The 13,735-nt window shown below is 43.9% G+C and overlaps 1 protein-coding gene across 1 annotated transcript in view; it reads left to right on the forward strand.

The window, feature by feature from the left end:
* The window catches only part of LOC124623144 (homeobox protein CDX-4-like), a 109,445-nt gene extending 96,341 nt beyond the window's left edge, over positions 1 to 13,104 (forward strand). The window contains exon 4 of the mRNA XM_047148935.1: positions 12,868 to 13,104. Coding sequence (XP_047004891.1) covers positions 12,868 to 13,104 — 237 coding nt within the window. The remainder of the gene's footprint in view (positions 1 to 12,867) is intronic.
* Positions 13,105 to 13,735: the final 631 nt, after the last annotated feature.

Genomic DNA, 13,735 nt, shown 5'->3' on the forward strand with positions numbered 1-13,735 from the left:
GTTCTTATTTCAATTTCCAGGAGTGTATTTCCTGAAGAATTTAAAATCTGATACGTCACTAACTGGCATTTAATTATAACAAATCGTACAAAAAGCAACGGTCTTTTGATTAATCTCCAATTCGCAAATACCTTAAAATGGCATACTCAAACTATAATACGAAACGCACCAAGTACGTATAGCCTTTAATCAGCGATTCGTCGTTTCCTGTCTATATATATATATATATATATATATATATATATATATATATATATAAAGTCGTACCAGAAAGACGGTACGCTCAATTTAACCCTTGCTTCCCAACATTATCTGAGTGTTGCTATATTGATTGATTGTTTGTCACGGTACTCCGTGGTATAAGGAGAATTTTCTCCACTTAATACTATTGAAACATGGCCTTTTGATATGAGAATGGACCCATTTGTGTTTCATTTTAATGTGTCACACTTCCCATTTCCTGCCTGTACCCATCCATGAATGTGTGATTACATGAAGTTTGAATATATGGTATATAGAAAGGGAATGGACTAACCAAAGGTAGTTAGAATGTGGCGGTCTTGCCAAAGCAAAGATCGACGGAATCGAGAGTTTGAGGGTTGCAGGTTGTCACAGCCAGTGGGAGACGTTCCCCTCTCTAGAATTCGAACAAGGAGACTTTGTCTCGGGAAGTCTACGATTTTTTCGCCACTGTTAGACTGGCTGTGCTGAGGTGCAGAGGTTCTTGTGGAGATGTTGCGGGTATGGTGAGAAAAACGCATCAAAACGAGTTATGTCATTGATAAGATTCGCGATATGTCGTTTACAGTCGATGTTAAAAAATTTTTAATCACGATTATTTTGATGATTCAGGTGATAGGAGTAGCTGTGTTGGCCATCAGTTCCGCACTCCACTTCGTGAATATTTGCGGGTGAAATTTGTTCTGTTGAGGGAACGTTTGATGAAGTTGCATTTTAACCGTAGGTTTTGTAGAATAAGTTTGACTTTTATACAGGTTTCTTCGCAACGAAGGTGTGAGCACATGGACGCACCATTTTGCGGGAGTAGAGCTTAACGAGTAGAAATTCTAAGTTTTGCATGTGTTTAGCCATGTTAAATGTTTGCTAATGGGAATAGAAAGCGACAAAAGTATTTTAATTTAGTTATTCTGTGAATTTTTGGTCGTTTCTTTGTGTCGTGTAGTGGAGGGATACGGCTCACCAAGTGTGCGTGTAAAATCGGTTCTAAGACCCGTAAGGCATTAGAGTGTTGTAAACTGTACCAATGATTTATAAAAGTGATTCGGGGAAATTTAAGACCGCTTTTTGTGGGAATTTTTGTTCAGTTTCAACTTGTTTCTTTGTAAGTAAGATCTGACCATGTGGTTTAGCAACAGTTTATATAATATCTGTATCGAGAGTAATTCAAATGTTGCTTCTTGCAGTCCCATACAATGATTTTGATAGCCCTCAGTCGCATTTTACGTAACAATCTGGTATTTTTCGGTTAGCTGTTTTTGTGCGTACCAGTGGATTCCCATATCTTACCGCCACGTGCGTCTTACCTCCCCCACGGTGGTTCAAATAGTTTGTTTTAATATCCTGCCATGAAAAATGACATTCAGAGACGTGACTTAGAATTCAAAAGGCTGCCCCTCTTCCTTCATGAGAACAATATCAGATTTGAAAGGCGTACAAAATATAATTTGTGTGTGTACAGTAGCATAAGTCCCTCAGGAATCACCCCCCACCCCGTATTTGCATGAATGTTGTGTTACATGCTGAAGGGGGTATAGAAAGTAACCCACGTCCACTATCCTACAGCGTGGCGGAAATTCTTTTGTCCGTAGGAGAACAAAGGAAAATCTTAACTGTTTTCTTTGTTTGGAGTCATAACGCTAGATGTTTTTGCCAATAATTAAAGTAGATACTTGTAAAATATCATGAAATTCTATCGATGTAACAAAATTACCACTCCCTTTCCTCATCAAAAGAGGACTGTTTTTCAACTCCACTTTAAAAATAGTCTGAATGGTAAACTAAGAGATTGCTGAAGGAGTAGTTGAAGCATTAATGGAAGAAGATCAATGAAAGTTTTAGTTATGCTCATAATAATCAAAAGGTTATCCCCCTGCCCCCTCTACTGAATGTCTTTGTTCGATGTAATGTAAGCGTTATCCTTTACATCCTTAATTAATTGAAGTTTCATGGTCAATGAAGGACCATTAAATTCATAGATAATGTCGGGCCGGTTTGAACGAATGAAACCAATGTACAACGAACCATAACATCCAGTAAAAGGCTGATATTTGTCTAGCAAAGTGGAGAGAACAGCGAAGGAAATTAACACAAGTTGCATATGCACAAAGAAAGCGTAAACTGTGAGAGAGTAGGAGAATAAATGAAATTCACGCACCGTAGTTCCATTAAGCACAACAGACGGCAACAGTGCGTTCTCATTAGGCCAGCGCTTTTAAACAGGACATAAAAATTACTAAATACGGGCTTCATCTATAAAAGACATAACCCAGTATTGCGCCTGGTAAGTTCTACTTGAGCCGTGAACTTCGTTCGCCACGTCTGTTGACACGAAGCCAAAAACCTGGCGTCCCTGAGCTGCCCTTCACGCCGCTCTTTGTTGGATCTTGCCTATCTCTTCTATTGATCCAAGATGCTAAGGCTCCGACGTTGATGAGCAATGCTCAAGAATTGGGCTACAAATTTTCTAGCAAGCCATCCCTTCAAATGCGAACATTTTGGTAAAGCTTTATTGTGAATGAAACAAGTTTACTGTTACCAGTCACAATTTGTTTATTTCCACGACGTGTTCCGGGCGTTTAAGCCTACATCATCAAGTGGATTTGTATGGCGCAATACAATGTAATGTATCATGACAGAACTATCCCACCTAGAGCACAAGATATGAGACAGGGAAAGTTACCCTAAGACTTCAAGAAAAATATAAGAACTTTAACTCCAAAAAAGACAGATGCCGACTGCCGTGCATACTGTAGAACCACCAGTCATTAAGGTCATGGTTGCAAAATACTGACCGAATTATTTACAGAAGAATACAGGAACTGATAGTAGCCCACGTCGGGGAAGATCAGTTTGGGCTGCGGAGAAATGTAGGAACACGCGAGGCGATATCGACCTTACATATTTTCTCTTAGAACAGGGGTTGAAAAAAGGTAAACCTTGGGAAAAGTGTTCTAAAATAGCATAGTCTCGTGTTTCTTGCTACTGCCAGCAGAGGCAGAACTTTACGACACGAGATTATGGTCTAGTACTGGCTACACTTCTATGCCAAAATGGCGAGGCCGTTTGTTTAAAGGGTGCGTGTTACTTGAAGAATACGTTTGGAACGGGATTTAGAAATAGCGACAATTGTTCTTGTGTGACATGCTAAGCCTAGATTACTTGAGTAATAATTGTTTCAAAGCACAAGGTGCGTGAACACTTCCCCTTGAAACAGCGGGTAAACTGACATCCGATGGACGGAGGTAAAATGACACAACTATGTCATTTTCCCACTACCTCAGTTTATGCTTCCTATCTTTCCATTCGTTTCTGATTATGGTTATACAACATGTAGTTCATTAATACTACTACTACTATTGTTATTATTATTAATATTAACAAGTTCGTTTGTGTGGCCACCCTCCGCAGCAAGCATATAAATACTGGTTTTGCAAAACAAACTGCCTTTCCCTGCTGCAACAATAATCATTTAATAGGCTACCTACAATTGTTTTTAATACATCAAACTTATATTTATATTTTAAAGTATTTACAATAAATTTATTTAAACATATTTTGATTATTCGATGATTTGAGGAAAAGCATGGTTGAATGGATTCATAAAGAGAAATCCAAGTATTTCACTAAGGCAGCCAGAACCGATATCTGTTGCTACAGCCCGAGTCTTTAACAAGATACAAGTCAAAGCATTTTTTGAATGAGGTAGTGCAAACTCATCATATTCAGCCAACAAAAATTTGGAATGCAGATGAGTCTGAGATTTCAAGTGTGTGGAGACCTCCTAAAATACTTGCAGCATGAGGAAAGAAGGAAGCAGGAGCAATAACTGGTGCAAAACGAGGTTCAAAATGTGTGAATTCCTAAGGTACCAAACTGCTGAGCTCATCGGGCCCTAGACTTACACAACTACTGAAACTAATTTAACGCTAAGGATAACACTCACACCCATGCCCGAGGGAGGACTCGAACCTCCGTCTGGAGGGGCCGCACGATTAGTGATATGGCGCCTCTAACCGCGCGGCCAGAACGAGGTCAGCATGCAAATGTGATGTGCTGTTTGAGCTCTTCTGCAAATTTTATTCCACTTGTTCTCATCCTTGAAATAAAAAGAGCAAAAGCTGAACTTTTTGATAATGCTACAACTGGCACATTAGGACTGGTTAATGAATCAGGTTGGATCTGCCAACGAGAATAAGGTCATTCTTTTATTGCATGGCCACTCAACCCACAAATATCAAAGACAATGATGTCATAATGTTGTCATTTCCATTAGATTGTACACACTGTCTTCAGCCATTGGATGTGGCATTTTTTGGTCTCCTTAAAACAATTATAACCAAGAGGGTTTTAGTTTGTTGAGAAACCATCCTGGGAGAGCTGGGGGACAATTTCGGGTGGCAAGTTTATATTTAGCAGCATATGGAAAAGCCGCCACTATTCATTACGCAACCAGCGGTTTTGCAAATACCTTAATATGGTCATTCAACCACAGTACTTTCCCAGATAATCTTTTTTGTCCATCGGTTTTAACTGAGAGATCGCTCTTGAAAAAAGAAATTACTGGAAATGAAACTGTAGGCCTAATTACTAAAGCGAACCTACAAGCAGAAAACTATGCTGTTTTAGGAACTGTCTCTAATTTCATCAGCAGGCCTATATCACATTCTGATACTGCAACATCTCCTCGATCAGGGCCTTCATTTATTAGGTCAACTTTTTTTCGAGGAACTTTACTGAGAAAATTTAGAGAAGCCGCATTTGAAGCTGACTGCCGAACGATTCTACTGCCGCCAACATACACTGCCCGTAAGGACCACGAAGATAAGATACGAGAAATTAGGGCTCATACGGAGGCATACAGACAGTCGTTTTCCTTCGCTCTTTTGCGAGGAAATGACTAGTAGTGGTACAGGATACCCTCCGCTGTACGTGGCTCGCGGGGTATCTATGTAGATGTAGACGTAGATGTAGACATATCTCCATCTCGTTCTGGATCTCAGGCTAGGCTTGTTTCTAACAAACGGAAACTGAGTTCATAAGTTCTGACCAGCAGTCCATATGGCTTAGCAGTAAAAGCCAAACTCAATCAAGAAAAGAGTGTTGGGATGCAAACAGGCTGAGAAGGAACTTTGTTTAGATTTGCCTATTGGACGTGACGAAGGTGTGGACTTCTGCGAGGATGGTGATGATGTTCCTTGTTTGTATTGTAATGACTTATTTAGTCACTCTAAAGCAAATGAGACACAGTTCAGTGTGCTAAGTGTTCAATGTGGGGTCAAGCGAATGTGATGGGGTTTCACATAGGGCAAATACGTTCACATCTGCGTTGGGCTACTTGAGTTTGTAGCTGTGCTGGTCGGGGTTATCTACTGACAATCTGAGCAGCAGCAGCAACAACAACAACAACAACAGTACCGGTACATGTATTCGACCGTCAGAGCTATCAGGACGTTTTTTGTTTACAATTTTCGACTCGGTCGTTTCCGGACTATGGTCTGTTACACTTCTCCCTCATCCCTGAATGTTTGTAACTTCATCAGGGGATCACCCTGTATAAGATTCCGTGCGTTGTGGTGAGGTGAGAGGGTCAGCTGTGAGGTCGCCGATCACAGTAGCCACCGTGTGTTCTGGTGACCGTGGACCACACCGCAGCGACGTCATTCGGACTTTCACCCGCTGTCGTAAGACACACAAGTTTGAAAATCTGTCTCGCACCAGTCGTCGGTGGACGAAACGCCGGCTGATGAGTGCTACCTGAACATTGTGTGACTTAGGTGCTCTGAGGAGGATCTGACCGAGCTGCAAGCTCCCTCTGTAGAGACATCTGGAGTAGTCCAGCTGTGGCGATACAGACAGAACGCATTCGTCTTCGAATCACCAATTTGGCCGTCTAGGCGTCCATTACGAGCAACAGCCAAGGCCCCAGTACCGTTTGGCGGGAAGACAGTGGTTGAGGGAACGCCTGGGATGGAATGTGGATCAGTCTCTTCACCTTTCACCGATGGGTGGAGAATTTCTGTGATGATGGATGTTTGGAAGGGTCATGTTTTGGGCCGCCTTCACGTACGGATGTCGAGCGCATCGCTGTCGAGGGTAATTTGGGAGCTGTGGAGTATCGCGGCAGGACCTTCTGTTTCCTGTCCCACTGCCAACATTTTGGCGATCAATTCGAGACGATAGCGCCCGAGAACACCGCACCCACAATGCGAACACCTTCCTGCAGATGCAGAAACCAGAAAGGCCCGCGGCGCCTACCTACACGAATGCGACTGAGCGCGCCTGGAAACAATTGAAACTAGCATTGCGTTGTGTGTTGGGGGGGTGGGGGGGGGGGGCGCGTCCTCCTCACACGCTAGATGGCCTCAGGACAGCTCACGGGACAGGCTGTGAATATTCACCAACAGATTTTTCTAAACAACACAAGGGGCAACTCGCGTTTTGCGATAATAGAACGAATTGCAAGCAGTTGTACGACCTCCCACTTAACATATGGCTTTTGGAGGACAGCAAACTGATTATAGTTTTTTGTCCGTAGAGCCTGCAGCATAGAGTAATTCGAAATACGACCTTTAAAAAAAAAAAAAAAGAAATCAATTCCAGTAGCTGTAATGTAATCTTTATTGGATTGTATATAGAGGTTTCTGCACACAAAGGTTGCCTCTTTCGGCTTGCAAAGCCATTTTCAAGTTCACCTGCGGGTGTTGTGAACAATGAATGTAATTTACGTCTCATTCATGATCAACAACTGATTTTTATAGATTAAATTTTTGCTGACGTCTAGGTGGAGCTGACGGCCATGTGGAATCCGGGGTGAACTGTTTGTTATGAAATAATATTATTATAATCACGCAGTCATCAGGGGTAAGACAAGGCTGCGACCTGCCTCAACTGTTGTTCATATTATTTATGGATCATATGTAAAAAACAATAGACCGGCTGGGTGAGATTAAGATATGTGAACACAAAATAAGCAGTCTTGCATATGCGGATGACTTAGTTGTGATGGCAGATTCGATTGAAAGTTTGCAAAGTAATATTTCAGAGCTAGATCAGAAATGTAAGGACTATGGTATGATGATTAGCATCTCCAAAACGAAAGTAATGTCAGTGGGAAAGAAATATAAACGGACTGAGTGCCAAATAGGAGGAACAAAGTTAGAACAGGTGGACGGTTTCAAGTACTTAGGATGCATATTCTCACAGGATGGCAATATAGTGAAAGAACTGGAAGCGAGGTGTAGCAAAGCTAATGCAGTGAGCGCTCAGCTACGATCTACTCTCTTCTGCAAGAAGGAAGTCAGTACCAAGACTAAGTTATCTGTGCACCGTTCAATCTTTCGACCAACTTTGTTGTATGGGACCGAAAGCTGAGTGGATTCAGGTTACCTTATCAACAAGGTTGAGGTTACGGACATGAAAGTAGCTGGGATGATTGCAGGTACTAGCAGATGGGAACAATGGCAGGAGGGTGTCCACAATGAGGAAATCAAAGAAAAACTGGGAATGAACTCTATAGATGTAGCACTCAGGGCGAACAGGCTTAGATGGTGGGGTCATGTTACACGCATGGGAGAAGCAAGGTTACCCAAGAGACTCATGGGCACAGCAGTAGAGGGTAGGAGGAGTCGGGGCAGACCAAGGAGAAGGTACCTGGATTCGGTTAAGAATGATTTTGAAGTGATAGGTTTAACATCAGAAGAGGCACCAATGTTAGCACTGAATAGGGGATCATGGAGGAATTTTGTAAGGGGGACTATGCTCCAGACTGAACGCTGAAAGGCATAATCAGTCTTAAATGATGATGATGATGATGATGATGATGATGATGATGATGATAATCACGCAGTTTTCTTTAATGTAAAATGTTTCGTGGTAACTGCTTCACAGCTATTTAACATTTGGCATCCTTAGATGCTGTATGTTTACAAATTTTTCGCTTTTGGGAGTCGCGGATGGTGTCTTTGTTTCATAGATTTTATTGGTTAAGATTTTTTTGTGTATCTATTATCTGTGATTTTATACGTCCATCCTTTCCCGTGGTTGAAAATTTCAATAAAATTTTGGGCTTCTGTTTCAGGTCACTTTGTTCATTAAGTAAGCCGATCAGGAAATTCTCGTTTGTATGTATATCTCTAATTCTTCCAATACATTCATAATACGCCCTTTAGATATTTTGTGTAAAATTTGCACAGTGTTTTCAACGTGTTCTGCTTTGTGGTTTTCATTTTTAAGATGTAGGCCGTTAGTTGATTGATTGCTTTCACCTGCTCTCGTATATTCTTTGAATCTAATGTTGTTTCCTCCTGCTTGGCTGCTGTAGAATTTCGCACAATTTTCATAATAAATTTTGTTAACTCCGGGTTCGAAAATTCTGAGATTTTGGCTTTCCCGGATCGAATTCGTATTTTCAGATTACTGGTCGTGGAAATGCTAACTTTACATTTATCTTATGTAAAACTTCGTTCATTTTATTCGTTAAGTGGCCAGGTAATTTGATGGCACGTATGTTATTTTTGTTTTAGTAGTAGGTTCTTTTTTTCAGTGTTATATCCTTACGTGTGGTTTGTATTTTAAGTTTTGTCTGTTGGTTAAACATCTAAGCTCTACATTATTTAAATTTAATGAAGCCCTGTGTCTGTCTTCTCACTGGTTTGAAACCATAACCGATAATTCTCTTTCGGTAAATGCTGATGAGACGTGAACGGAAAGCATGTAAGATATATATGTTTTTGATTGTTTGGTGACTTTATCACTTGCTTTTTAATCGTGTATTGTCACTTGTCGCGAGCATTTTTTCCTCAAAAATATTTGTCATTGTTCATTTTCTTTGAATATCTGCAGTAAATATATTTTTAGAATATGAATTATCCTTGCAGAAACGGTAATGCATTGAATGTATCTCGAGGAACGCTTTTACCCAGTCATGTGATCTTCTCTTCTCTCAATACCACGCCGCTGAGCGTTTCGGAATTTTGATCTAGACGCAAACTCAATTATTAATTAAACGCCTTTTCACAAACATTGCCGAAAAATTGAACTGAAGGCATTTTGTCGGCACTAGATAAAGAGGAGATATCGAGTTACGTGATAATTGTATCTGAAACAACATAATCTACAGCAATATATTAATTAGTTTTAAACGATGTGGAAGCTTTTTTCACTTAGTGGAATGAAGCAAATGAGTATAAAGTTTTCAAACAACCGACTGAATAGAGTCAGTTCATTCATTTGTACAGCGTTAGGCACTTTCTTGTAGAAAGGGAGCTCCTATTCCCCTCTGCAGTATCACAAAACTCTGTAAAATGTTATCACTTATTAACATTCTCCTGACAATTTTATTAATACTCCACTTTCAGTTACACGATAATAAACGGCATCGTAAAACAATATTTACGTAACAATAACTAATGTCTCTGTGACTTTATCTTTAAAAAGGTTTATCACGCACCATGATTAGTTAACGTTTTGTACAAGCCAAAACACGAAAAATAATGTTAAAGTAGCACAATTACAAAAACCACTGAAGCTCTATGTAACAAGACATAAAAAAACTTTTTAAGTGATAGAGAACCGTCACCACAGGAGAAGGTACCGTCCGACGTACAGGGTGGTTATAACTGAACTTTCACTAGTTGGTAGGGTACCCATGAAAAACTCCGTGGAAACATTTGTAAGGACATACAAAAGAGAAAAAACGGATAAACCATTGAAAGAATCACACCTTAATGTCCACATGAGAAGGTAAAATTTGTTAATTGCGTACCACGTTTGCGTTCTAGGTTACAAACGTTGCTCAGTGTGACGCCCATCTGCATCCGTGACATTCAGGAACGTCATTACAGATACCATTTCTCAGTCGTTCGCAGCATTCTGCGAACGGTGCACCGTGGAATGTTCAGCTGTCGTAACACAGCTCGTGCGCTGCCTGAAGACGGGACATTGCGTCCAGCATTCTCAGCCGTGGACACTAACTTCCTCAACATTTTTTGGCGCAATTGGCCGTCGGTCTCACCTAGAAGCAGTTCCCAAATCGCCAGTTAATTCGAACTTCCGAATCATGTTCTTCAGCGCCGCTGCGGAATGAGAACCTCTGCATACTCTTTTAATGCATCAATACTCGCGAAGAGTAGCTGCAGTACTGCTGTTGTTTCTTTACGAGTAAAGCCCTGCCCAAGTCTTCCTGATTCGTGTTAACTGCAACTGTAATGCAGAAACGGTAATGCATTGAATGTATCTCGAGGAACACTTCTTATCCAGTCATGTGATCTTCTCTTCTCTCATTACCACGCCACCGAGCGTTTCGGACTTTTGATCTAGATGCAAAATCAATTATGTAAATGTAATGATTTATGTTTCGATCCTACGTCGCCGAACGGCCAATCTTGACAGTAACAGTAGTAACCTGCAGCACACAGTCTGAACATCATTGCCATACGGTAAGTAGTTTCCATGTACATTGGCTCAAATAGCGTACGTTTAATTATAAGCACCCTGTACGTGAAGGCATCGTGTCTTCCTGTACACTGGTGAGCTGACACGGCTGGCGCTGCGGTGGATAAGCGATGCAGAGACGAATGCGGAGTCGGTCTAGCGACTACACGGGCTGCATATGGGAAATTGCTACATAAAGGGCAGTCCGTTATGGCCCAACGACGGTCCAATCTCGATGATCCCGTCCCCACTGCAATCCTAACTGACTTTGGGCCAAATTGAGAATATGTAGTGGCATTCTGCTGCGGGGAGCCGTGTTCTGTAAGGTGCGCTGAACGCTGTGGTCGGAAACACTTGCGTCTTCAGCAGCAACGCACTTTGTCGTCGGATAAGCAGCAGGCAGCCGCCTATCCTGCTTCACAGAGCGGGCGAGTCTCCGACCTCCCCGTCGTGTGATGACACTTGAAGTTAAGCGCTGCCGCGCTGGGCTAGCACTCGGATCAGTTACCACTGGCAAGCGGGGTGCAGTCAACCCTTATGAGGCAAACTGAGGAGCTACTTGATTGAGAAGTAGCGGCGCCGGTCTCGTAAACTGGCATACAGCCGGGAGAGCGGTGTGCTGACCACATGTCCCTCCACATCGCATCCAGAGACGCCTGTGGTCTGAGGAAGGCACGGCGGCCGGTCGGTACCGTTGATCCTTCATGGCCTGTTTGGGCGGATTTTACTTTATTTCACCGCCATCTTCAGATCATAAAATATTCTAATGTAATATCAACGTCAAGACTTTATGCCTTCAGTTGACAAAGTTGTGTGATGAGGTGAGGACGACTGACATCTAATCGCCCAATAGTGGTTGCGCCCTCTTTCAACCACTTTGCATAGATACTTTGGAGAGTGGTATGAGGAGCACAGAAGTTAACTCACGTTGCCGTCGAGGCCACATTCTCCCAGTCTGAAACACGAATTCAACACCTCTGGGATGCTAGCGGGCGCCGGCCCCGCGCCCACGAAATCTCGGTTCGTATTTTGTGGGAAAAGAGTGACCTGCGCGAAAACTTCTGGTGCCACATAGTCTGGAAACGTACCGAGGACTTTTCGCACCATTGCCCGCAAATGTATTGTTGTCTTGTGTTCCAAAGGTGGACCAACACGCTACTGCGCGGGTTGCAGTACCTGAGAGCTCTCTACAACCCAATGTCAACATAATCACTGACACCGTACTGGGTTCCGTGTGTAAATGCGGGCCACATTTAAATGTATGCAATTATTGTTACCGTCGACTGTTATTGCTTTTACTTCCTGAGCATCTACTACAGTTCCTGGAAAAAAATAAAAATTAATAAATCCTATTGGAGTCAACCGGAGCTGCGTGTTAAGGAGGGAATATTTTTCCATCACACGTTGCAATAAAAAATAAAGGGACAATAATATGCCCATTGTATTGATAATTATCTCAGGGTTTCTTTTCTTACGGTTTAGTAAAAGATCAGAGACAAACAGTACATCGACAGGGGTACATTTATGACAGTGGCTTTCGGGCGACATGTCAACACAGGGGCAATGCATACTGTCCGTGTGTGGCAGCACAGTAGTGGTGGCGGGTTCCATGCCAGCATGGTCTAGGACTCTCCCTCCCCTACTGTGCCCTACCTCTCATTCGTGTATTCTTCACAGCTCCGAAGGGTTTATTTATTTATTTGAGATCAACTATTAATGGTGCTCTGTAGTGACCCCTTTTCCCAAACTACATGCACTCGCCAAGAGAGTTCCTCTTAAAAACATTCCTTAATATTTATATCTAGATACGCTCAGTTTCTCCGATACCTGAAAATCGTGCCGCATCTGATCGATTGATCGGTTTGTAAGTTCTGCCTGCGAAACGGCCTCTCCGTACTGGTCTGTATCCCCGCAGCGGAAGCACAGGGCAGGTATCTTCCGGCGCCTCCTGCAGCGTCTTCCACGGTTCCTGTGGCTCTGGGCGAAAAGAGGGCTCCCCTGACTAATACGCTGTAGTCGAAATTTGACACACTCGTTTCAATGGGTGGACGGCCTCGTTCTTTGAAGGTCGTGTCCCCCGTTGAGCCCCAGCCTCCCATACCGTTGTCTCGATTACTGTGCACTTCTTACTCTTTAATCGTACGATATCGGAGGATCGGTCGCAGAAATAGCGTGTGCGTTTGACGCCTGTTGCAGGTGAAGATCTGGTTCCAGAACCGGCGCGCCAAGGAGCGCAAGCAGGTGAAGAAGCGCGAGGAGCTGCTGCACAAGGAGAAGATGGAGGCGGTGCAGCAGCTGCACGCCGCGCAGCAGCAGCCGCCCCCGCAGCCGCCCCCGCAGCAGCCGCCGCCGCAGCAGCAGCAGCCGGTGCAGGTGCAGGTGCCGCCCCCGCACTGCCACGCGCACGCCCACGCGCTGGCGCCCGTCATGTGACAGCCGCCTCCCTGGGCGGCGCCGGCCACCGCCGCCCCCTCCGCCTCCGCCGCCGCCGCCGACGCGGCCGTCCTGTGACGCGAGGCCGCCGCCCCCAGCGACGAGGACGCGGCAGCTCGGCTCGGCGACGTCGACCACCCCAGCTGGGCACCGCCGCTGCTCCCTCGGCTGCTCTAGTGGGTAGCCGGGCGCCTCTCCGGCTGGGACAGTGTGTGATCGTCCACGACGCGGCATCAACTGACGCGGAGACTACGGTATACCTGCTGCCGGCCTGCCACCTGACCCACCACTGGCGAGTCACACAGCAACTGTGACACAGAACACAAGTGACTCCTCTGCTGAGTCCGGTTTGTCTCGTTCGTCCATTAATTTTGGACCCGTTGACGGCACCACTACCGGTCCCGGGAACTGCCCGCATGCCCAGTGGATCGGGCAGCAGAAGCTTTGCGATTGTCTGTTAGTGGCTGTCCTAGAACACCGGACGTAGCCTCCAGATTCTCCAGCAGACTGGCCAGTGAATCGGCAGAGCAGCTTGTCCAGCAACCTGTACAGCTTGTGACAACCTGGCACGAAACAACGTTCTGTGTGACGATTAGAGGAGAGGAATCACTACTACGAGGCAGTACACGTC

The sequence above is a fragment of the Schistocerca americana genome, chromosome 7, assembly GCF_021461395.2.
Source record: "Schistocerca americana isolate TAMUIC-IGC-003095 chromosome 7, iqSchAmer2.1, whole genome shotgun sequence".
Lineage (NCBI taxonomy): Eukaryota > Metazoa > Arthropoda > Insecta > Orthoptera > Acrididae > Schistocerca > Schistocerca americana.